The sequence below is a fragment of the Otolemur garnettii genome, unplaced genomic scaffold (assembly GCF_000181295.1).
Source record: "Otolemur garnettii isolate 467f Iridium unplaced genomic scaffold, OtoGar3 scaffold00040, whole genome shotgun sequence".
Lineage (NCBI taxonomy): Eukaryota > Metazoa > Chordata > Mammalia > Primates > Galagidae > Otolemur > Otolemur garnettii.
This window is the reverse complement of record NW_003852435.1, coordinates 475888-499961: the sequence shown is the minus strand read 5'-3', so window position 1 is coordinate 499961 and position 24074 is coordinate 475888. Positions and strand designations below refer to the sequence as shown.

Below are 24074 nucleotides of genomic sequence, written 5' to 3'. Positions count from 1 at the left end.
GTTATGTTACGAAAATAATACATATTATGGTACAGTAGACCAGAGTAGGAAGCCTAGAAACAGATTCAGACATCTTTGGAAATTTGGTGGATAGTCAGAGGTACTTTAAAAATCAGAGATGGAGGGCAGCACCTGTGGCTCAAAGGAGTAGGGTGCCAGCCCCATATGCCGGAGGTGGCGGGTTCAAACCCAGCCCCAGCCAAAACTGGAAAAAAGAAAAAAAAAATCAGAGATGGAAGGATCCTGCTGAGACAGTTATTGTATCCAAAAAAAAAAAAAAGAAAAAAGAAATGATATCCCTATTTATTATTATATACAAATCAGTTCCAGGTGGATTAAAGGTATAAATATGGCAAGTTAAACCTTTCATACTTTTAGAAGAAAATATAGAAGTTTATCCTTAGGATAAAGAAGCATTCTTTATGTTTGAAGTAGGAAGCATTTCTTAAGACACCAAAAACACAATGTGTAAGAGATAATTGAGCCCAGCCCAGCGATGTGATCCTGTAGTCCCGGCTACCATATGGTAAATAGTGGCAGGGCTCAAGCTGTTCAGTGCCCTTTCCACTGTATCACAAGTTTGAAAATTAGAAGAGAGTACAAGGAATAGGCATAAAACCAACTATGTTTTTAGAGAAAAGCGCCATCTGAAAGCTTAAGGGAGAGGATAGAAAGAAAGTACAGTTAAACATGAGTGTACAGGTTGAGCATCCCAAATCCGAAAACCTGAATTCCAAAGTGGATTTGAAACTTTTTAAGCACTTGATGTGATGCTTACAGACAGTTCTTGTTAGAACATTTCAGATTTGGGGTCTTTGGATTTGGTATGATTCACTGGTAAGTGAAATGCAAGTATTCCAAAATCCAAAATGTGAAACACTTTTTTTTTTTAATTAAATGATAACTATGTACATTAATGCAATTCTGGGGTACAGTGTCGTGTTTTCACATACAATTTGAACTATTTTCATCAAACTGGTTAACATAGCCTTCATGTCATTTTCTTAGTTATTGTGTTAAGACGTTCATATTCTACTCTTAGAAAGATTCACTTGTACCCTTGTAAGATAAACCATAGAAGTGATCCCTCCAATCACCCTCCCTCCACCCATTCCCCTCTCCCCTCTCCCTCCCGTGAAACACTTCTAGTCCCAAGCATTTTAGATAAGGGTTGCTCAACCTATATACAGCTTAAAACTTAAGTTAAATAAGTCCAGTGATTTTTACAAAAACAAACCAGAGACAACTAGGATGTGTCCTCAGAGGCGTAGGAAAATAAGAAAGCAGGCAAGAGGAGCCGTCTGTGGAGAGTCACCGCGGTCCGTGGCTGAGTTTGCTCATTGTAACTGCCTCTGATCATCCACTTTTGACAGAAGGCTGTGTGGAGGGCTTGTTGAGTTTGTCCAGACTGGATCATTGGCCAGGCAGATGTGTAATGTGTTGTGGACAGTGAAGTAAGGCAGGAGAAGAAAATTGCTAATGACCTTGAATAATTTATTTATGTCTGTTTGCTGATAAATAAATTAAGTGGTCATATTTCCTCCTTACAGATATTCCACAGTTTAGAATTTTTGTATAAAGTTTATAATGCATGATCCGTAATTCTAGTTGGTAAACTCTTGAAATGAAGGTAATGTAGATTTCTTATAAAAATATGCATTCATCAACAAAATGGAAAATATATACAACTATAATGAAGAAATCAAATACATTCATAATTCCATTCACCCAAAGATAACCAGGTTTTAGACTTTAATGAATTCTGAAAATTGAATTGATGACACAAAATGTGAGTAAAAAGAACTAAAGACTGAAATTACTTATTTATAAATATACTTTTGCCATCTTACTTAGAAGCCCACAAAATATATTTAAAGTACTTTTTTAGCACTTTCACAGATCCTCCCCAAGGCAGTGGGGCCGGGATTTGGTAGCTGGTGCTGAGAGAAGACCTTTGATGGCATCTTTGCCCTGCGACTATACCAGCGGCAACTGTCACTCAATGGGACAGAGACAAAAAAAAAAAAATATATATATATATATTTAAAGTACTTTTCTTCTAAACTGTGACAGAATGCCAGTGGCCCTGCATGGAAGCTAGGTACTTTATGTCTTACTCTCCTGTCAGAATTCTTGTAGAGCCTGAATGAACAAATACACCTAACAAGTTCTGCTGTTTCGTTTTGTTAACTCACTGCAAAGAAGAAATACCCAAGCAGAAAAGGTGGCATGAAACAGGAGATGCTGTTAGAAGCAGACACATGGGCACAAAGAAAGTGGCAGTGATACCGATAGACTCACTCGGAAGAGGGAGATTGGGAAACTGAAAAACAGGCCTAATGGGACTGGGTGTACCTAACGTGACCCCAACTCAGCCAGGAAAGGCTAAGTAGCTTTTGTTTGAAAAGACAGGAAGATAAGCAGTGCTTTATAGGATTACTGTCTTCAATAGTTGAAATAAAAGCTTTGGTGTTTGAAAATGAAGCTTTAGAAATTTGGAGTCTTTTCTCTGTAGGGTGTTGAGTACCCCTAAAGAGCTAGATAAAGAAGACACTATGTATGTATTTCCTATTTTTTTGATATAATAACCTGAGATGGCTCAAAGTGACTAATAGGCCAGACAGTATGGATAGTGTGGATGTGCTGGACGAGGGGAAGACTCAGGTCCTGCCTGGGACAGTGTGGGTTGGTGCAGGATTTTATCACACTATTCAGAATGGCACCCTTTAAGGCTTATTGTATATTTCTGCAATTTTCCCTTTAATGTTTTCATACTGTTAATTGTGGATAACTGAAACTGGTTTTCTTAGAAATCAAAACTAGATAAGGGGGGACTGCTGTAACTTAAAAGTGGTAGGTCCTTTTGGAAGCACATGAGTGTTTTTACTAATTGCTACTTATTATCATAATTATGCTAGCAGCTATAGTTGTAAAAGAAAAAATGAGATTTTTAGGTTCTGTTTCATTGGTTGCTCTGTACAGTTATGAATGCTTCCCTTGCAGGAAGGAACATCTGCCATGGAAAATCTCAATGAGATGCAGTGTATGTGGTTTCAGACAGAGTGCATCTCAGCTTACCAGCGTCTGGGGAGATACGGGGATGCCTTGAAAAAATGCCACGAAGTAGAAAGAGTAAGTAGTTAGAATTTTGACTTCAGTTTTCTTCTGGAAGGTGACCAGAAAAGCAGGTAGATTTGTATACAGGATCATCTGCCTCTTTCAACTACTCTGGGAGCTTCAGTGTGAAAAGGACTTAATCTTTTAAACTTCAGAAGTTGTAAAGAGATGATTGCTTGTTTGATCCTCTCTTGTTTATGCTTTTGACATGTCTATATATTTTTATTTGAAGGAAAAAAGAAAAATGATTAATTTAGTAAACATTATTATTAACATAAATTCAAAATTGCTGTTCCCTAATTAGGCCATTATTTGATTCCCATCACTAGCCTAGAGGACACACAGCTGATGGCAACCTCTCTCCCCTTTAAAACGTCAGGATCTGGTCCGCAGTCAGCCTCTCTCCAGTTTGTCTTCCCAGGATATTTGTTCTCACATTCAGTACTCTGTACAGCAGTCTGTGGCCAGTTTGCAGGCTTATTTTATTGCTTGCTTTTAGGATTATGTGTGCGATATGCCTTAGTGAGGGGACTTTTCTTTTCCTTTGTGTGAATTTTTGTTTTCCTGTTCTTTGTCATCTCTGAAGCACTCTCCTTCCACATGGACCACAGGAGGAAAAGAGCCGCAAATGCACCCCTGAGGCAGTCCTCAGCAGCCCTCAGTTGTGGGGCGATCAGCACCACTGTTCCCATGCTGACGCATATAGAACCACAGGCATCGTAGTCAGGTGAGCCTGATGTCTGCACCGTGGCAGTCACTTTGGCCTTTTTCCCATGTGAAACTTCTGCGCTTACCCACAAGGAAGAGTCTTAGGGGGGGTGGCTTTTGATGGGTACTGGAACTAGGATGATGCCCAAGGATTTTTAGAAATAACCTAATTTTTTATTTGTTTTGGGTTTTTGTTTTTCCCGCCTTTTTAAGGTTGGGCTTGATGGCTGTATCTCTGGGGAAAGATCCTTCTTGTTTTCTCCTTGAAAATTATAAAGCCCTTGGATGATATGTGAAATATCCAAGCACTCTAGTTTAAATTAGGTTCTTATTCCTGTGATAAAACTGCATGTCACTAGCTTGTTCGGAGACTTCCCAGAAGACTATCACTTTAGAACAGTGGTTCTCAGCCTTCCAGTGTATTTTCATTGTTAAAAAGGGGTCTCGACCCACAGGTTGAGAACCTCTGCTTTAGAAGCATTCTCCTTATTATTAGGGAAAGGTATGTTTTCATTAACCAGAGCATTCTCAGTGGGAGGCAGATTGTTTCCTAAATGAAGAAGGTGCCAGGCACTTACAGGTTAGTAATTCTAGCAAGACCATAAGCAGAAATTTACCAAATTTATGGTATAAGTGAAATTTGAATGTCCTAAGGATCACCATAGTTGTGAACTTCTTGAACTTAAATCCCATTCCTCCTAACATTAATGACTATATTGCTTTATTCTTTTTAATATTTTTGAGACTTTTAGAGTATGATAAGTGGATCTTCCATTACTAAGTTTCATTTAGATTATACTGTCTATTAAATTTTTAGTGATTTGGGCTGAGTTGCCTGGAATAAAATTCTGTAATGTCAGATTAACTATTTTTAGTTCAAGAAATGCTTTAATTGCAGAAAGCAATTTTTGAAGAAAAAATTCCGGAAATCCTTGGTTAAAACAGACTTAAACATGACAGAATGTATCACCGTCTGGTCATAATGTATGATTGTTGATAGAAATTATAACTGTATTTAGGGTTTGTTGTTAGCATTTGAGGATAGAAAGAAATAGAAACAGATAAATATGAAAAGAGACTTATGCTTATTGTAAATTAGTCTTTTTAAAATGAATATATCTATACTAAAAGTAAATAACACTTTGTTAACATTAATATGTATCTTCTACATATGTGGTTATATGTAGAAATGTGTTTGGTGTACACAGGGGACTAAATAGGTTAACTTAATGATTAATGTTTATTAAATTAATTTCTAATATAACCAAAAGGAAATTCTTCACAATTCATTGGAAGGATTTAGTAGTAATTACCAACTTCAGAGATTTATTATGATTGGTATCTGGATGAATTACCTTATACCTGGGTCTTGAATATGTTAGTGAGGACATGAGCACCTTTCAGAAATAAAACTTCATAGTGTGCCCTCTAAATAGAGGTTAGTGAATTGAGAAGTAAGTTCAAGTAAGGGGTAGATCTTTCTTCTACCTTCATGAATTCTTGTGTTGCTGTTTCAGCTGGGATACTTACTGCAGTGAGCTCTTAGGGACAGAATTTAAAGTTAGCATTTTGGAGTGGCTTAGTGTAGTACCTATTCTGTCCATTGCCCCTCTCATAGTATTTTAGGATTTTATGTTAAGGTTATACAGTTTAACACAATTTGATGTTTGAAACTTGAATTTTATTAAACAAACAAAACTACTTTCTTCAATATATTGGACATAAACTTCTGTTCATAATAACATTTTGAACTATTTTATCTTTCAAGAATTGAGTTTTCTTTCTTTTTTTCCCTTTTACTATTAGACTTCCGGTGATTGGGTTCTTATTATTTTAGTGTGTTGGCTTATATGTGAAAAGCAATAATATATATATTTGTAACCTTGATAAAATACGAGCTTTCTGATAGACTAAACCATAGGAGGTTCATAATATTGTCTTCTATGGTATTTTAATCGTATCAAATTGACACATGCTTTATAATGGAGTCTCTATAAAAGAAAAAAGTTGTTTAAGTTTCTAGTTATCCAGTTATTATTTTTCTCCTACTATAAGCTCTTCGTTAGTTGCATTTAGGACCTCTGAGAAGTAGTGGGCAGAGGAACCTGGGCCAGAAGAGAGTGCCTAATAGGGAATTCCTAAAAAACAAACAACAGACAGCCCCCCACCCCCACCCAACAACTCTGCTCCAGAGCTGTGAATGGCTTTTCTTAATTCTTGCTAAGAGGGAAAGAGTTAAAGGGCATGAACTGTGTGTTAAGGTTTGAATACCCACTTCTCTGCAGTGAGCTGATAAATGATTTTATCATGTTCTTCATGTTTAGCTAAAAAGTTCAAGGAAACTAACTTTGTTTGTATTTAGCATATTTTTATGTTTTACAAATTTAGTGACTGAAATAATAACCCAAGATACTATAGAAGGGAGAACTTTGTGACAATGGAATAGTTCTGAATCTTGATTGATTATGGTGGTGGTGAATTTTTATGTGATGAATTTACACATACTAAAATCATATACAACCATATATACACATTGTACCAAAGTCAGTTTCTTGGTTTTGATACTGTACCGTAGTTTTATAGGCTGTAACCTTTCAGGGTGACTGAGGAAGGAGTACATAGGACCTCTTTGTACCTCCTTTGCAACTTCTTCTATACCTATAATTATTTTAAAACAGAAAGTTTTTAAAATATCAGTCCAAGACTATTTAGTTGTTTCTGTGTAGACTTCTGCACTATATTACCAAAAGCATTCATAAGCCAATAGCTATAGTATCCTCTTTCTAATTTAACCGTAGTCTTGTCTAAAACCATTAGCTAATTATAGAGTGATTAACCACCCATGTTTGCTTGAGGCTAAGCAGGTTCCCAAGAAACAATGCTTTCAACAGAAAAACAGGGAAAGGCTCTGGCAAACTGGGATGAGTTGGTCACCCTATTACGGAAGACATTAACTGGAGAGAGGCAGCCTATGGGCTGGTACTGATGAAGAGGTGGCTTAAATATTTGGGGTTCCATATGGCTCCCTCCGAGACTTGTCTTAAAATCTCTGTCTACTGATGCTGCTAGGAATATCTCTTGAAGCTTGTCATCTGCCTTTTTACATGTTTCTCAACCTAAAAAATGTCCTGTAGTCTTTTAGATGTTTTCGTCTCATGCGTGTTCCATGACTTTTAGCACTGCCATTGTCCCTTAGTCAGTTGTATTGAATTTTAAGATATTCTGTGGTGCTAGATATAACTTGATTTACATTAAGGAAGACCACTAACGGCTTTATGAAATATGTAATCCATTGATTTTTAAAAAATAAAACCAAATTTATGTTATTGTTTATGAGTTGATCTGTCTTGTTGGTGGGAAGAATGCAGTTTTTGACTATAACATCATTAAAGCATGTCTTTAGTCATAAATGTAAACTAATGTGAAATGTCATTTGTTTTTCCTATTTCTTGCCCTTCTCACTGTGTACTTTCATTCTTAGAATTCTTCTCTTTAAGTCCAAGGTACTTTATATAATTCTGTATACAAAGTGTTTCTAATTACCAAGATAATTATCTAATGATTATGGACAATTACTAATAATGTCATCTGCACAGTGACTTAACTAGACTCCCAAGACAGAGGAACATGAAGTAGTAGAAAAGCTAGATCTGTATTGATGTTCCGAATCGTTCATTTTTCTATATAATTTTGGAGAAGCTGAAGTAGGTAGAAAGAAAGAAGTCAGAGGTAGTAGACATGCATGTAGGGAGAGAATATCAGTATAAAATTGTTTTATTGAAGGATAGAGGGTAGTGTTCTTCCAAGGGGAAGGATTAGTTCTTAAACTCTTTTGGCCATGGACCCCTCTGAAAATGATGAAAGCTTTGAGCTCTCTCCTTAGGAAGAAGTTATACTTATTTATACATAGTCTCCGGATTAAGAATGTCTGCTAAAATGGATGGCAGGCAAGTTAAGAGCTTAATGAGTAAGAGAAAATCATAAGCTCTATGTATAGTTGTTCACAGTTGCGAATGAACTTAAAATATGTTATTTGATCCTTTAACAACCTTAAGAAATTGGCTGTATATATTTCTCTATTCCTAACTTTGATTAAATAAGGCTTTAGTTTATCTCTTGAGTTGGCAAATACTGTGCTTATTGAAAGCCCAGTTAGTTAGACCCTGTGCCAGGTGGTAGTGAGGATAAGGATGACAAGCCTGGCCGTGAAGAGCTCGCAGTGGAGTCGAGCAGTCTGATTTGAAAAGATTTAGTTGAACTTACATATATTTAGTCTTGGGTCAGAGTTCTGTTTAACTCTGCCATGCTGGTTTTTAGGGAGTATGGAAGAGAAAGAGCTCATTAAAACTAAAATATCAGTATGCTTAAAAAGTAACCTGATCTTTTGACTTGTCACATTGAAGTTGAATATGATCACAAAACATGATTTATAGGGAATGGAGATGATTTGTAGGAAAGAAACTTTTAAGAACTTGAATGCAAAGAACATTGTAGGATATGAAAGAGGGCAACTATGTAAAACTACGGTTAAATTGTTTTGGGGGCATTTTATAGTTTTCTTTCAAAAGGTTGACATTATTGACATAAATGTAAGGAATAATTTTGTGGTTTTGTTTTAAAGCATTTTTTTGAGATAACCGATGATCAATTTGACTTCCATACATACTGCATGAGAAAGATGACCCTTCGTGCCTATGTTGACCTTTTGAGATTAGAAGATATACTCAGAAGACATGCCTTTTATTTCAAGGCTGCTAGATCAGCAATTGAAATATACTTGAAATTGTTTGATAATCCCTTAACCAATGAAAGCAAACAACAAGAAATAAACTCAGGTAACTAAAAAAGAACTTTCTTAAAAAGATTTGAGAAGAATACTAAATTTCAGACTGTCAGGCATAAACACTACGTCGATATGAAGACAAACATTAGATAACTGATATGCCAGAAAATAAAAAACAACTTAATATCTGAGGGGAGGGAAGATGATGTTCTATAGCTGATGTTTGTAAATTATCATAATTTAATGACATGAAATTTTTCATATTTTTATCTTCAGAAAGACCAGTTTAAGAAAAATAAATGTCTGTGGCCTGGTTTTTTGGTTTCTTTTCTTCTTCTTCTTTTTTTTTTCTTTTGTAACAGAGTCTCAGTCTCTTGCCCTGGGTAGAGTGCTGTGGTATTATAGCTCACAGCAACCTCCAACTCCTGGGCTCAGGTGATCCTTTTGCCCCAGTTCCCCAAGTAGCTGGGACTACAGGCCCAGCTATGTTTAGAGACTGGGTCTCACTCACGCTCAGGCCGGTCTCGGACTCTTGAACTCAAATCATCCTCCTACATCCCCCTTCCAGAGTGTCAGGATTATAGGCATGAGCCTCTTCGTTTTTTTTGCTGTTTCTGGCTAGGGCTGGGTTTGAACCCGCCACCCTCTGGCATATGGGACTGGCCCCCTACCCTTTTGAGCCACAGGCGCTGCCCCAGCCTCTTCTTTTTATTTAAATTTGTAACTAAAACCAACTTTGAGCTGCTTAGGGAAAAGAATGTCAGTGAGAATATCTGTACAGCTTTTTTTCACTAGAGTGTTAATATCTAGGAATATATTTGAAATAGTATGGAAACACATTTCTAAACTTTTCTAATTTTATGTAGTATTTAAAGATCATACGTGTTTATTTGCATTATGTCACTTAATCTTGGAACATTCTAAGAAGAGGCTAGTTGGTGATATCAGCCCCACTTTACACAGGTAGGGACTTGACACTGAGAGGATGAAGGGATTTGCGTGAAGTCATATATTATGTAGGACACAGAACTGGAGAATTGGTTAGTTTGGGTTAATGTGCATTTACTGGTTACCGTTTCTGTGCTAGGTTTTGTGCTAGTCACTGGGAATATACTTTCTAAAAACATTTATGTAGTTGCTGTCCCTCTCTGGGCTGGGAAAAAAAAGTATACAGTTGGCCCCTCATATCTATGAGTTCTGCATCAGTGGATTCAACCAATCATGAGATCAAAAATATTTCTTTAAAATATTGCATTTAGGCTGGGTGCAGTGGCTCACACCTGTAATCCTAGCACTCTGGGAGGCCAAGGAGGTGGATAACTTGAGCTCATGAGTGCAAGACCAGCCTAAGCAAAAGCGAGACCTCATCTCTACTAAAAATAGAAAAACTGAGGCAAGAGGATCGCTTGAGCCCAAGAGCTGGAGGTGGTTGTGAGCTGTGATGCCACAGAACTCTACACAGGGCAACAGCTTGAGACTGTCTCAAAAAAACAAAAATAAAAAATATACTGCATCTCTACTGAACACAGAAAGACTTTTTCTTGTCATTACTGTTATACAATATGGTATGGCAACTATTTACATAGCATTTACATTGTATTTGGCATACCAATGGCTCTAATATAATTAGTAAAAAATGAAGTCATTACATGGCAAAGCAAAAGGAAAGTGAAAGAGCTAAAGCTAATCTAGAAGTAATTTGAAGCATATGGGAGGATGGAGGCTGCGCAAAGGTTATATGCAGATACTAGGCCACTTTGCGTTATAGGCTTGAGCATCTACAAATTTTGCTATCCTTGGTGGGGGTGGGTCCTGGCACCAGTCTCCCACTGAGTCCGAGGGACAGCTGTACTAATAGAATAGTGTAGGAAGAACAGGATGGGGTATTATGGGAAGAACAGGATGGGAAATGCAAACATGACTTAGAATTTTTGTTCATTTGTATATTTGTAGAAAATTTGTCAGCCAAAGAGTTGAAGAAAATGCTTAGCAAGCAGAGAAGAGCTCAGAAAAAGGCTAAATTAGAAGAAGAGAGAAAGCATGCAGAAAGGGAACGTCAGCAAAAAAACCAAAAGAAAAAAAGAGATGACGAAGAAGAAGAAGCCAGTGGTCTCAAGGAAGAACTTATACCTGAAAAATTAGAAAGGGTGAGATGAATTTACTGTTTTTGTTATTTGGTAAAATTTATGCTGTTTGGTTCTGTTGTGGCCATTAACTTGATTTATTTAAATCTGTAAATCAGTTTACAGTTTTTCAGGGTTATTATGATAGCTATTACTTATCTTTGAACGACAACATGAAAATTATACATAGAATTATAGCTGTGGTAGGCAGAGTAATGGCCTTCCAAAAGTGTTCTAATCCCCAGAACCTGTGAATATGTGATCCCGCATGGCAAAGGAGAGTTAAGGTAGCAAATGGAATTTAAGGTTATAATTAGCTGCCCTCAACATAGGGAGATTAGCTTGAAATTGACCATGTGGGTATAATCAGAAGGAGTCTTCAAAGTGGAGGAGGCAGAAGAGGTCAGAGTGATAGGATATGAGGACTCAACCTGATGTTGCTGACTTTGAAGATGGAGGGAAGGGGACCATGAACCAAGGAATGTGGGCAGTCTTTAGAAACTGGGAAAAGCACTGAAGGGATTCTTTGCTAGAGCCTCCAGAAGGGAATGTAGTCCCACTTACATCTTGAATTTAAGCCCAGTGAGATAGACCTGTCTTGGACTTTACCTTACAGAATTAATTGTAAGGTGATATTTTAAGGTACTAAATTTTTAGCTGCTTTTCAGCTACAAAGAACACCTCTTCTCCAGGATTTTATCAAAGTGTTAATAATTATGTCTGGACTAGATTTAGGGAAATAGTTAGCTTTCTAATTCCCTCGCTGTAAATCTAGTACAATTGACTCAAACAACATAGGCTTGACTGTGCAAAATCCACTCACATGTGGACTAATTTCCATAAATAAACACTGGGAATTTTTTTATGGAGATTTATGACAATTTTAAAAAACGTTCAGATGAACCACATAACATAGAAATACTGAAAAAATTAAGAAAAATGTACATCATGAAAAGTTAAAATTTATCAAAACTTACACACCCATACACTTAGAGACTATATAGGGCACCACTCACAGTCGAGGCAAATGTGAACAAACGTAAAGACGCAGTGTTAAATCATAGCTGCATGAAGTTCACTACAGCATATGTTGCCCTGTTGTAATAAATATGAAATTATAGCTGTCTTAGGTATCTCTGAGCTATAATTGCTCATTATCTCCTTAAAATCGTGCTAATCATCTCTGAGCAGTTCATCGCTCTAGTAAATTGTGTATCTTCATTATAAAGTGGTCTCTCAAGATTCTTGCCTATTTTTCACTGTGTTTCATGCAATATTGTAAACCTTAAATAATACCATGGGACCCATATAAAGTGCCACTGGTGATGCTGGTAGTGCTGCTAAGAAGCAGAGAAGAGCCAGGGCATTACAAGAAAATGTTGAATCGCTTGGTGTCTCTTGGATTCAGTTCTGCAGCTGCTGTTTCCTGCCGTTCCAGGATAAGTGAATCCAGCATAAGGACCGTTGAAAAGAGAAAAGGAAATTTGTGAAACTGTTACTGTAGCTTCACCAGCAGGGGCAAAATCTTAACACTTTCTATAGAATACCTTTTTATCTTGTATTCAAAATGCAGCTTTTGTGTGGGTGCAGGATTGCTATAAGAAAGGCATATTTAGATACCCTAGTATGATTTGCAAGAAAGCAAAGCCATTATACAGAAACTTAAAGCAAAAGGAAGGTGATGGATCTAAACCTGGACATCATTTTTTTCAGTTTGGATTAATATGAGGGTACAAATGATTAGGTTATATGGTTTGCATTTCTCAGGCAAAGCTCGAGCTGTAATTGAGCCCTTCATCCAGGGGGTGTGCCGTACACCCTGACATTGGGCACGTTAGGTGAGAGCTTACCAATCCCTTTCCTCCCTTCCTTATCCCCTTTCTGTCCTCCGTCCTCCCCCCCCGACTTGAATATACTTGTCTTTCTCTTGTGCATGTATAGTTGTTTTTCTATTGATTTCACATCAGAATTGAGTACATTGGATACTTGTATTTCCATTCTTGTGATTCTTTACTAAGAAGAATGTGTTTCAACCCCATGCAGATAAATCCAAAAGATGTAAAGTCTCCATAATTTTTATGGCTGAATAGTACTCTGAGGTATACATATACCACAGTTTATTAATCCATTTATGTGTTGGTGGGCACTTAGGTTGTTTCCACATCTTGGCAGTTGTGAATTGAGCTACAATAAACATTCTAGTACAGATGTCCTTGTGATGAATTCTTTTCTTCTGGGTAGATACCTAGTAATGGGATTGCCGAATCAAAAGGAAGGTCTACATTTAGCTCTTTGAGGATTCTCCATAAACCTGGAGAATGTAGTGCCAACAAAAGATGGTTTGATAATTTGAGAAAGTTTTGGTTTTTAAAATGTCAGGGTAATAGGACAAGCAACTTCTGCTGACCAAGAGGCAGCAGAGCAACAGGTGAGTTCCCAGACACCATTAAGAAATCACTGAGGAGAAGATAACCTGCCTGAACAGGTTGTTTGTTTGTTTTTGAGTCAGGGTATCACTCTTTTTCCCAGGCTGGAGTTGAGTGGTGTGATCTCGGCTCACTGCAGCCTCTCACCACAGCCTCCCGAGTAGCTGGGACTATAGGTGTACACCACCATGCCCAGCTTTTTTTTCAGGGGAGAAGGTAGAGTCTCACTATTTTGCCCAAGCTGGTCTTGAACTCCTGGCCTCAAGCTGTCCTCTTATCACACCCTCCCAAAGTGCTGGAATTACAGGTATGAGCCATCACCCTGGCCCTGAACAGGTTTTTAATATAGACAAAATGTCCTGTTTGGGAAAAATAAAAGCCACAGAGAACATTTGTTAGTGAGGAGGAGCAGCAAGCAGCAACATTTAAGGCGGGAAGGGATAGACAGGCTAACTCTTCTGTTTTGTGCAAATGCAGTTGAGTTGATGTTTGGAATGGCCCTCGTCTATAAAGCTCCTAACTCTTGAGCTTTTAAGGGAAAGAATAAAAACATAAGCTCCTGGTCTTTTGGTTGTACAAAATGAAGGCCGGATAACTGGACCTTTTTTTTCTGGAATGATTTCATCAGTGCTTAGTCCCCGAAGGTAGGAAGTACTTTGCCAATGAGTTCTTTCCATAGTTGACAGTGACTCTGGCCACCCAGAACCTCATGAGCTGAACACCAAACCACAGTGTCTTTAATTCAGTCTATAGATCAGGAACACACAGTGTTTAATGGGAAGGATTGCCAAAGCTATGGAAGAGAATCTGGATAGAATATTATGAAAGTCTGGAGGGATTACACCATTGAAGATAGAGCCATCAGGCTTAAAAGAACAAATTCCTGCTGGAGAAAACTGTGTCCACATGTAGTGCCTGACTTCACAGGATTTGTACCAGAACAAATCAAGGAAATCATGAAAGATGTTGGTAATAGCAAAAAATCTGGGGAGGGCTGAAGGGTTTTATGAAAGATGTGGATCTTGGAGAAATTCAAGAGCTAATAGACACCAGAAAAATGAACAGAAGACAACTTGATGTAGGTAAGTGCTTCTGAATGAGCCAGTGCCAGACTGAGGAGAAGGACAGAGAAGCAGCAGTGTCAGATGACAAATTGGCGTTGGATAATCTGGCAGAAGGTTCTAATCATTCAAGACTGTTTTGATTTTTATCACGTGGACCTTTTCATGATACCAGCACTGAAACTAAACAGTGGAAAAAAGATTGGTACCGTGTACATGTAGAAGCATTTTTAAAGAAATTAAAAAGCAAAAAAATCAGAAATTATTATTATTACTTTTTTGAGACAAAGTCTCAATTTTTTTGCCCTGGAAGTGTGTCCTGGCGTCATAGCACACAGCAACCTCAAACTCTCAGGCTCAAGTGATTCTCTTGCCTCAGCCTCCTGAGTAGCTGAGACTACAGGCGTCCACCACAGTGCCCAGCTATTTTTAGATACGGGGGTCTCGCTGTGGCTCAGGCCGATCTTGAACCACTGAGCTCAGGCAATCCACCTGCCTCAGCCTCCCAGAGTGCTGAGATTGTATAAGTATTTTAAATCTTGTTACTTTTTTCACACTTACATGTGGCATTACATACTCTTTGTCTCCTTTAAATGTTTTTAGTTATAAGGGACTGTCAGTACGTGGTGAATTGTCTCTTTAGGTCTGTGAGGTAATTTTATATCCTTTATTTTTCATGAAATAATCTTGATTTTATAACCAGAAAAATAATAGAGCTGTTTTTGTTTTGAAAATTACTGATTACTTTGAATTTATTTGCAGATGACAATTTTAAAATATTTTCTTGCTTATTTGATTATACATGGTAGCCATAAAGTTTGTGTTCAATTTAAAATAGTTTGTGTGCAATTTAAAATTGCACATGAACTTTATGGCCACCCTGTATAAAGAAATTGTCTAAATTACTTCGGATATATGTTAATACAAAAATTTAGGGGAAATTTGCCTTGTATAGCTGCTTTTAAAATGGAATAATTTTGTTCTCTGTTTTAAAATAGGTAGAAAATCCATTAGAAGAAGCCATCAAGTTCCTTATACCTCTTAAGAACCTTGTTGCTGATAACATTGACACTCATCTGTTAGCATTCGAAATATATTTTAGGAAAGGTAATATGTAGTTTGAGTTCAGTTTTTAATCCTTAACTATATTTGTGACTGTATTCAATGTGACAAAAACTTGGTCAAGTCTGTTTTTGTTTCTTAGATTTTTATTTTACACTTCTACAAAGCCCCTTAATCTTCCTTTGCTACTCAAAACTTTGCTAGGCAATAAATTAGAATATTTACTATCAAATCTAGGTTAAGAATAGTTTGACCAGTCGGTTATCTGAAGCAATTTTTTATGATTTTTTTTCAAACTTTTCTTTAGAAAGCAAAAGTTGTCTTTGATAATCAAAGTCAGCTTTAAATTTTGCTTATGAATGTTTTTAAAAAGGTAACACTTTGTTATTGAGTTTAAGTTAGGCTAAAGTAAAGGAAATAACACATAAGTATTTATGCTATTGTTTTTATATTTTTTCTGACACAGGAAAGTTTTTGTTAATGCTGCAGTCCGTCAAACGAGCTTTTGCCATCGACAGTAATAACCCATGGTTACATGAATGTTTAATTAGATTTTCCAAATCTGGTAAGTAGATGATGTTTATGGAGAAGTAAACATAAGCTGCCTTCCATTAAACTGGATATTAGAGATATTTGCAACAATTTAAAGAAAAATAATGTTTATAGTATTTAAATGAAGACGTGTTAAAATGTTAGACAAAAGATAGTAGAAATTAGTGCATTTTAAAACTTGTATGTATTTATCTTTGAAAGGATCAATGATTTTTTTACTATGTTAAATATATCAAGCTTAATAATAAAAGGCTTTCAATAGATTTTTCCCAAAGGACAGATCAAAGACTAAAAATCCAAATGTCTTTGTTTTTATAGTGTCTAAGCAAAGCAATCTTCCAGACATTGTGAGCAAAGTTCTTTCTCAAGAAATGCAGAAAATATTTTTCAACAAGAATTTGGAAAGTTTTAACGAGGATTTTCTCAAACGTAACTCTACCTCTCTTCAGCATCTACTTTCAGGTTTGTATTTAGCTCTCAAGGTTAAATTGTTTATACTTTTATATAAAAAAAAACAAAGCAGAGAAAGAGCTTTACATGCAAAAACATGTACTAAAGTGCTACGTGTAAGTATGGGGAAAAGCATGGGAACACTGTCCCATTCTGTATGTCCATTAATAAGGGAAATAGTGGCTCGGTGCCTGTGGCTCAAGCAGCTAAGACACCAGCCACATACATCAGAGCTGGGGGGTTCGAATCCAGCCCGGGCCCGCCAAACAACAATGACGGCTGCAACCAAAAAACAGCTGGGCATTGTGGCAGGCGCCTGTAGTCCCAGCTACTTGGGAGGCGGAGGTAGGAGACTCACTTGAGCCCAGGAGTTGGAGGTTGCTGTGAGCTGTGATGTCACAGCACTGTACTCAGGGCAACAGCTCTGTCTCAAAAAAAAAAACATAAGGGAAATAGTGATAGGTTCATCAGATGTGATGCCAGGTAGCCATTTAAAATGAGGTTTATTCAAAGGATTTGTAATAACGGGCAAATATTTTTATGAAATGCATACAGAATTGAACATACAGGATTACAACTATGCCTGGGAAAGGCTGAAAGGAAGTGGATTCGAAAGCACCCAAATGTTACCTTTCGCGTGTTGTGATTATGAATCATTTATTTTTTCTTATAATTTCCAGAAGGAATGTGAACTGGATTTTATTTTAAAATGGTTTTTTTCCCCAAGATCAACAGATTAAAAAAAAAATTTCCTTAGATGTTTTTTTTTGCATTTTGGCTGAAATACGTGGCCCATATTTTCATTTTGAATTATATCATTTCTAAGGGGATTGAATTGTTGAATCAGTGTTCCTGTGATAAATATTTAATAACCATCTCTTTGTGAAGGCGAAAGAAAGATTTGTAGTGTTTTTTCATGATACAAATACTGTCACCATGGCCCCAATCTATCAGTGACATGTGACTGACTAGGAAGGTGGAAAGATGTCACACTTGGCTGCCAAAAGCTATATTGGTCTTCAGCCCACCACTGAGTAAACATTTGAAATCACATTTTAATTTCAAGTCCCTGTTCAACATGTATCATGTTGGCTCTCCCAAAACTCTTTAACTCTGTTCACTTTAGAACTTCAGAGTTTCTGAATTGGAAGGATTGCTTGAGCTCAGAGTTCACTTTAACGCTGAAGTGGAAGGATTGCTTGAGCTCAGGAGTTTGAGACTAGCCTGAGAAAGAGCGAGACTCTATCTCTGGTAAAAGTAGAAAAAATTTCCAAATGTGGTGGTACGTGCCAGTACTTGGGAGGCTGAGGTAGGAGGTTCACTTGAACCCTGGAGTTTGAGGTTGCTGTGAGCTGTGATGATGCCACTGTACTCTGTATATGTATCAGATAAAGTAGAAGGCATAGGAGTTTATTCATTTTGAAATGCCTTGGTATTTTAGGTGCTAAAATGATGTATTTTCTGGACAAGTCAAGGCAAGAGAAAGCAATTGCTATAGCCACTAGACTGGATGAAACTATAAAAGATAAAAATGTAAAGGTAAGATTTATCACAGGCCAATTTATAGAACATGAGTTATTTAATAAAATGTGTCTTTACAGTATATAGCTTTTCTATGGGCCTTCAGAGTTATGCCTGGATGGAATTCTCAGCACCACTGATTATAAGCAGAGTAACTTTAAGCAAGTTATGTCTCTTAGCTTCTTTTTCCTTATTTTAAAGATGAGCATGAAATATAACCTATCCTGTGGAGTCAGTATAAGAGTAAATGAAGCAAACTGAAGTGCTTAGTGCCTGGCACATAGTAAGTGGTTAGTAAAAGTGTGCTATTTGTATTAATAGAGAACACGTTCAGTGATCATAGTTTTAGAGGTTCTCTTCTTCAGGTATTACAAGTTTACTGCTTTTGGCTGGGCACTTGTAACTCAGCAGCTAGGGCAATGGCCACATACACCAGGGCTGGTGGGTTTGAACCTGGCCCGTTTCAACAATGACAACTCCAACAAAAAAATAGCTAGCTGTTGTGGCGGGCACCTGTAGTCCCAGCTACTTAGGAGGCTGAGGCAAGAGAATCGCTTAAGCCCAAGAGTTTGAGGTTGTTGTGAGCTGTGACACCATGGCACTCAACCAAGGGTGACATAGTGAGACTCTGTCTCCATCCCCCAAAAAAGTTTACTGATTTTTAAAAGGATTTGTGGAATTGACCCCTCCCCCTCCCTCCCTCCCATCTTATCTTCCTTCCTTCCCCCCCACCCCATCTAAGGTCTAATGCAGAGTTGATTCTTAATATTCTTTTCTGAATTGATTACTTACTGTAGATGGCTAGAAGTTATTTTCAAATGAGGCAGCTTCTCTTGGTCTAATTAAAAATTTCATCTTTTGATTAAAGTGATTGTTAACTGAACTTACTATTTCTTTAACAATTTGTGTTTTCCCCTTCTTTTATTAGACTTTAATAAAAGTTTCTGAGACCCTGCTGGATGGCAGTTTTGGGAGCTGTAGTTCCCAGTATGAAAATTACAGGATGGCCTGTCATAACCTTCTTCCTTTCACGTGTGTTTTCCTGCCCTCTATGAGTGAAGTCAACAGTCCCAGTGCAGCACTGAACCATACAGCTAACTGTGATGTCTTAGCAAATGAAATTTGAAACTGCAGAGAAGGTGGACTCCTACAGACTCGAAGCTGAATTCAGATCAGGGTTTCTTTTCCAGGGTACATTTCAATACAGGTGCAAAATGAAATATTTGATTAAAAGTTTTATTAAATAGTGTGGTCTGTAAGCTTCTTTTATTCTTTATTGGACTCTGCCAATTTACATACATATTTGTTAAAATCACCTGTATATACCTGTACAGTTTTTCTTAAATTCCTAAATTATCAGCATTGTGGTAGCTGCTCTTGTGTCTATATCATAGTTATGATAATTTCTTACTGAGCTAAATTATATACAGCCCTACTATATCTTTTTCTTTAGATCCCGGTTTCAGGATCTGTGTTTGATCTCTTGTCTTATTGGTTTTATTATTATTTGCTTGCTTTTTAATTAAAGCATATCAGTTTTAAACTGTCCATTATGTTAAAAACAATATGGACTTCCTCTTAGCAGATATTGAGAGTTTTTAAAAAATGTACTTTAATTTGCTACTTGTCACCTTAAGTTTTGATGATTTACCTTCCGTTTCCTTAGTAATATCCATCAAAGTGACACTTTCTGGTACTCTAGTTTTTTGTACAGGCAGTCCTGGGTTATGAATGAGGTAGGTTTTGTACATTTGTTCTTCGGTTGATTGGAACAGGTACATTTACCCTATTACCTGGGATAGCTGCTGTTCACAAGTGTGAACTTTATGTCAGATGTTTGTAACCTGGGGACTGCCAGTAATGATTCAGAATGTGAAGATTGGTTTGCCTCTCACTTGTGGAAATTTTACTGGTAAATTTGTCACATCTCTATACTAGTTTTGAAGACTCACAGGCAAAAGTCGTGCTTTTTAAATTATGTTGCTTTGAGTGTTAGCAGGTAGCTTAGACAGAAGTATCTTTTGAAGGAGCATAAGAGGGCAGAATACAAATTAAAACCAAACATTGTTACTGTTATAGCAAATTAAAACCAAACATTGTTACTCTTATAGCAAATTAAAACCAAACATTGTTACTCTTATAGCTGCGTGTTAACCATTAAATGCATTTTTGTATCTCTTAGCAAAATGAAAATTTAAGCTCTCATTACCTGAATTGTTAAGATGTATGTTGAACACATTTGGGGGGTGGGGGATAGCTTTTTGTTCTGCCTTGTACAGAAAACAGTAATGGAATCATTCAGTATGTTCAGAACCCTGTAAATATGTCAGAAATATTAATGCTTCCCTTTAAGACAAAGATAAATTCAAAAAGGGAGATTTTATTTAGACAGTTCTAATTAAGGTGGTTTTTCTTCACCCTATTCTATTTAGATTGATGATTATTGGAAGAGGAAAGAACTCATTGTAAAATAATGCCAACCTAGATAATGCTGTAATAAATTATTTTGTACACGGTTGCTTATTTGTGGTTTACTGTCATTTCACACTGTTAATACTTTGCAAAATATTTTCTGAGGGGGTAGAAACTTAATCACTTTAATCTTTTTAGGTTTTATGGAAGAAGTAATTCTCAGCAACCACCTACCAACTATATTTTGGTGCCATGGTGACTTGTCTTCCTTTCAGTGTTTTCATTTTTTCGAGAACTACACAGGTGGTTCTACTGCAGGTTTTGTAACTTTACAATGGTATGAAAGTAATGTACATTCAGTAGAAACTGTACTTTGAATTTTAATCTTTTCCTGGGCTAGTAACATGTGGTACTATATGCTTACATGAGATTTTCAGTAGTTTATTGAGTTATTTATTAAAATAGGCTTTTGCCCAGTTGTAGACTAATGAATGTAAGTATCCTGAGCATGTTTGAGATAGGTGAGGAGCCAGGCACAGTGGTTCATGCCTGTACCTAGCACTCTGGAGGCTGAGGTGGGAGAATTGCCTAAGGCCAGGAGGTGAGACCAGCCTGAACAAAGCAAGCCTCCATCTCTCCAAAAAATAGAAAAATTAACTGGGTGTGGTGGTGGGCACCTGTAGTCCCAGCTACTCAGGAGGCTGAGGCGGGAGGAAGGATTGATCTTAGGAGTTGGAGGTTGCAGTGAGCTAACAATTCACTACAGCATGCTAGAGCCCCAGGTGACAGAGACTCAAAACAAAACACAAAGATCAGGCTAAGCTATTATGTTTAGGAGCTTGAAATATTAAATGCATTTTCATCTGTGACATTTATAATGGGTTTATTGGAATATAACTCCACTATAAGTTATAGACCCTCAGTGGTCAGTCTTTGCCAGGAAATATCCTGGCACATACATAATCCATCATGTTACTTTCAGCAAGAAACCATTTGCACAAAAGAAGCCAGTTAATCATAATAAGTGTAGAATTCTGCTTTCATTAGCAGCCTTTTATTTTTTATTTGTTTATTTTTTATTTTTTTTAACAAATGTTTTCTGACTTTACTCCAAGGAAACTGTTTCATTGTAAAAAAAAAAACAGGGGTTACACAATAAGGAGAAACATTCCAATCACATTTTAATTTGATCTGCTTCTCTAAACTATACAATTGGTCAGCTAACAAAATTACTGTCTGTTCTAAATCAGCCAATTCGTTATGTATTTCAGTATCAGTTTGTTTTTGAGTAACCCATAGTTTCTCAGCATCACTATGCCATTCAGATACAATTTTTTCAGTTTTTATGGATTCAGTGAGAGCTACTCCGGCGGCTGCTGCAGAGGCTGTGACAGCTATAATTCCAAGAGTTGCTGCTATCAGAAGGCCGATGAATCTCTTTGTTCTCTTTGTCAGCTTCTGGGCTAAACACGCTAGGATGGAAATGGCTGGGCTAAACTCGCTAGGATATAAATAGCTGGAGACTCCTCCCATGGTCTCATCATCTTCATGGGGAGCCAAATACCGGTTCTGGCTTGGAGTAGATAAATTCTATCATCACGGTAGTTCTTGCTTCCTGGTAGAGTGGAGAGATCCCTCTCCATGTTATTGGAGGAGGAGAGCTCTGGTTTCTTTGCAATCTCCGACTGGATTGGGGGATCAATTGATTTCTCTGTTCCTCCAGTGACAGGACATCCTCACGGTTAGATTCCTGGTTCGTTTTCACTGTGCCCATTGGCAGGAGCATGGTGTCATGTCGCAGTTTGATGTGTTTGTCTGGGAACCAGAATTCACTGTTTCCTTAAGGTCAGTGAGCAGAAGCTCCGTGAACAATTTGAACAGGTCCTTGGTCCAGCTGTAGTATCCTGCTCATGGTGCTAGATGTTGGTGTTCCCGGGAGCTCTCTGTTTGTTGACGCAGAGAAAGGAAACTGCAGACAGAATGTTTGGTATGAAGGGAGGTTGAGGCTCACTCTGGCATAGTATCCCCTGGTCATCTTTACTGATATCTTATATACTCTAGTGAGGCCAGGTTCCAGAAGTTTTCCAGCATCACATCTCTGTAGAGTTTCGTCTGAGAAATATCCAACAAATATCACCCATTCCTTCTGGGTGAAGTTAACAGCCACATTCTCAAAGATCACTGAGTCCTATAACATCCCACAAGTTCTGTTCAGAAGGTAAAACTCCAATCACTTAAGAATCACTTAAGCCCAAGAGTCTGAGGTTGCGGTGAGCTGTGATGTCATGGCACTCTACCAAGGGCAACATAGGGAGACTCATATTACTAACCAGAGAAAGGTAACTTCTCTTATGAGACCTGGGGAGAGAGAGAGAGCTTTTCTCTCCCGACTTGGGTCTTCTCTCCCTGCTGGGAACTTCGGTGTTTTTGTATTCTTTTCTGTGAATAAATCCTGTGTTACCACTGTTGTTGCGTGAATGTCACGTGTAGGGGTATGTGATGCGGCACAGCAGAGATAGGCCTTTCGCCTATAACTTGATCAGTGGTCCATGGATTTATTCTTCAAATCACTGAGACCAAGAACCTACTCTATCCTGCTTTTCTCTATAGTTATAATAATGGAGACTAATAATTATGATGCCCATCAGCTAGTAAATGTGCATAATGTGGCCGCTGACCTCCAGGTCACAGGCAAGAGGCTGTTGGTGAATGAACTACTTACTTCCCCTTGGCTCTCAGATGCGAGCAGGAGAGCGCAGTTAAGATGCTCATTAGCAGCCTTTTAAAAAGTATTCTATTGGATCATTTAGGTTTCTTTTTTTCTTTTTTCTTTCTTTTTTTTTTTTTTTGAGACAGAGTCTCACTATGTTGCCCTTGGCAGAGTGCCATGGTGTCACAACTCACAGCAACTTCAAACTCTTGGGCTTAAGTGATTCCTTTGTCTCAGCCTCCCAAGTAGCTGGAAGTACCAGCACCTGTCACGATGCCCAACTATTTTTTGTTGGAGTTGATGTTGTTTAGCCGGCCCGGGATGGGTTCGAACCCACGAACTTTGGTGTATGTGGCTGGCACTGTAACCACTGTGCTATGGGCACCATGCTATCAGTTAGAGTTTCTGAGAGTTCTGGGGCAGATGGAATTGAGATGTGAGTAGTTAGATTTGAGGTTTGAGGTACACCATGGAAGGTGTGGAAGGTGAGGTAAAGGCATCCTGGGATTAGTGGAAAAAGTAGTATAGATTTTCTGTTCTCCTTTCGATCTGAATTCCACTTGGATTACAAAACAAATAGTGTAAACCTGGGGCATGGGTTCCCCACCTTCATCATTCCCCCAACCTTGGGAGAGCCCTTTTAAACCTCCAGAAGGAGAGGCATCTGAGAACTAGAGTCTGTAGAGAAGTCTCTATTCTCAAGAGAAAAGCAAAGTTTGTTCTGAGTAATTCAGTCAAGTTCACCAAAAGTGATAGGAAAAGACAAAAAGATTTAAGAGTTTGGCTTCAGGTTTCTTATGATTTGTGTCTCGAGAACTGGATGAATTTAATGGGCAAAAGCCTAGAGCAGCAGCGGTCCCCAAGCTTTTTAGCACCAGGGACCAGTTTTTCCACGGACTAGGGTGGTGGTGGTGGTATTAGTGATGACTGAAGTGCATTCCGTTCTTCTCTTCTCTGAACTGGAGAGACAAGCCCACCCTGACCTTCACTTAAATAGCTCTTGGCAGTTACCCTGTGGTGTCCACATCACCAAGTCAAAAGAAGAGTTTTCTGTCCTTGTCTTTCTTGGTTTCTTTCTTTCTTTTTTTTTTTGAGACAGAGCCTCAAGCTGTACCCCTGGATAGAGTGCTGTGGCATCATAGCTCACAG

General features: G+C 37.8%; 1 protein-coding gene and 1 non-coding gene across 4 annotated transcripts in view; both read left to right on the top strand.

Moving 5' to 3' along the window:
- Window positions 1–19070, top strand: part of NAA16 (N(alpha)-acetyltransferase 16, NatA auxiliary subunit) — a 66973-nt gene extending 47903 nt beyond the window's left edge. For 2 of the 3 annotated variants that reach the window (XM_023513425.1, XM_003790146.3), the window contains 8 exons: window positions 3004–3132; window positions 8447–8660; window positions 10562–10755; window positions 15217–15325; window positions 15747–15845; window positions 16151–16294; window positions 17724–17821; window positions 18732–19070. In XM_023513425.1, the coding sequence (XP_023369193.1) occupies window positions 3004–3132; window positions 8447–8660; window positions 10562–10755; window positions 15217–15325; window positions 15747–15845; window positions 16151–16294; window positions 17724–17821; window positions 18732–18929 (1185 nt within the window). In that variant the 3' untranslated portion in view covers window positions 18930–19070. Of the gene's footprint in view, window positions 1–3003; window positions 3133–3703; window positions 3839–8446; window positions 8661–10561; window positions 10756–15216; window positions 15326–15746; window positions 15846–16150; window positions 16295–17723; window positions 17822–18731 lie in introns of those variants that run through there. The other variant, XM_023513426.1, reaches the window with a different exon arrangement.
- Window positions 1885–2013, top strand: LOC111725437. The gene has a single exon (XR_002773502.1). It is a non-coding gene; the product is annotated as a small nucleolar RNA SNORA30/SNORA37 family (small nucleolar RNA).
- Window positions 19071–24074: the final 5004 nt, after the last annotated feature.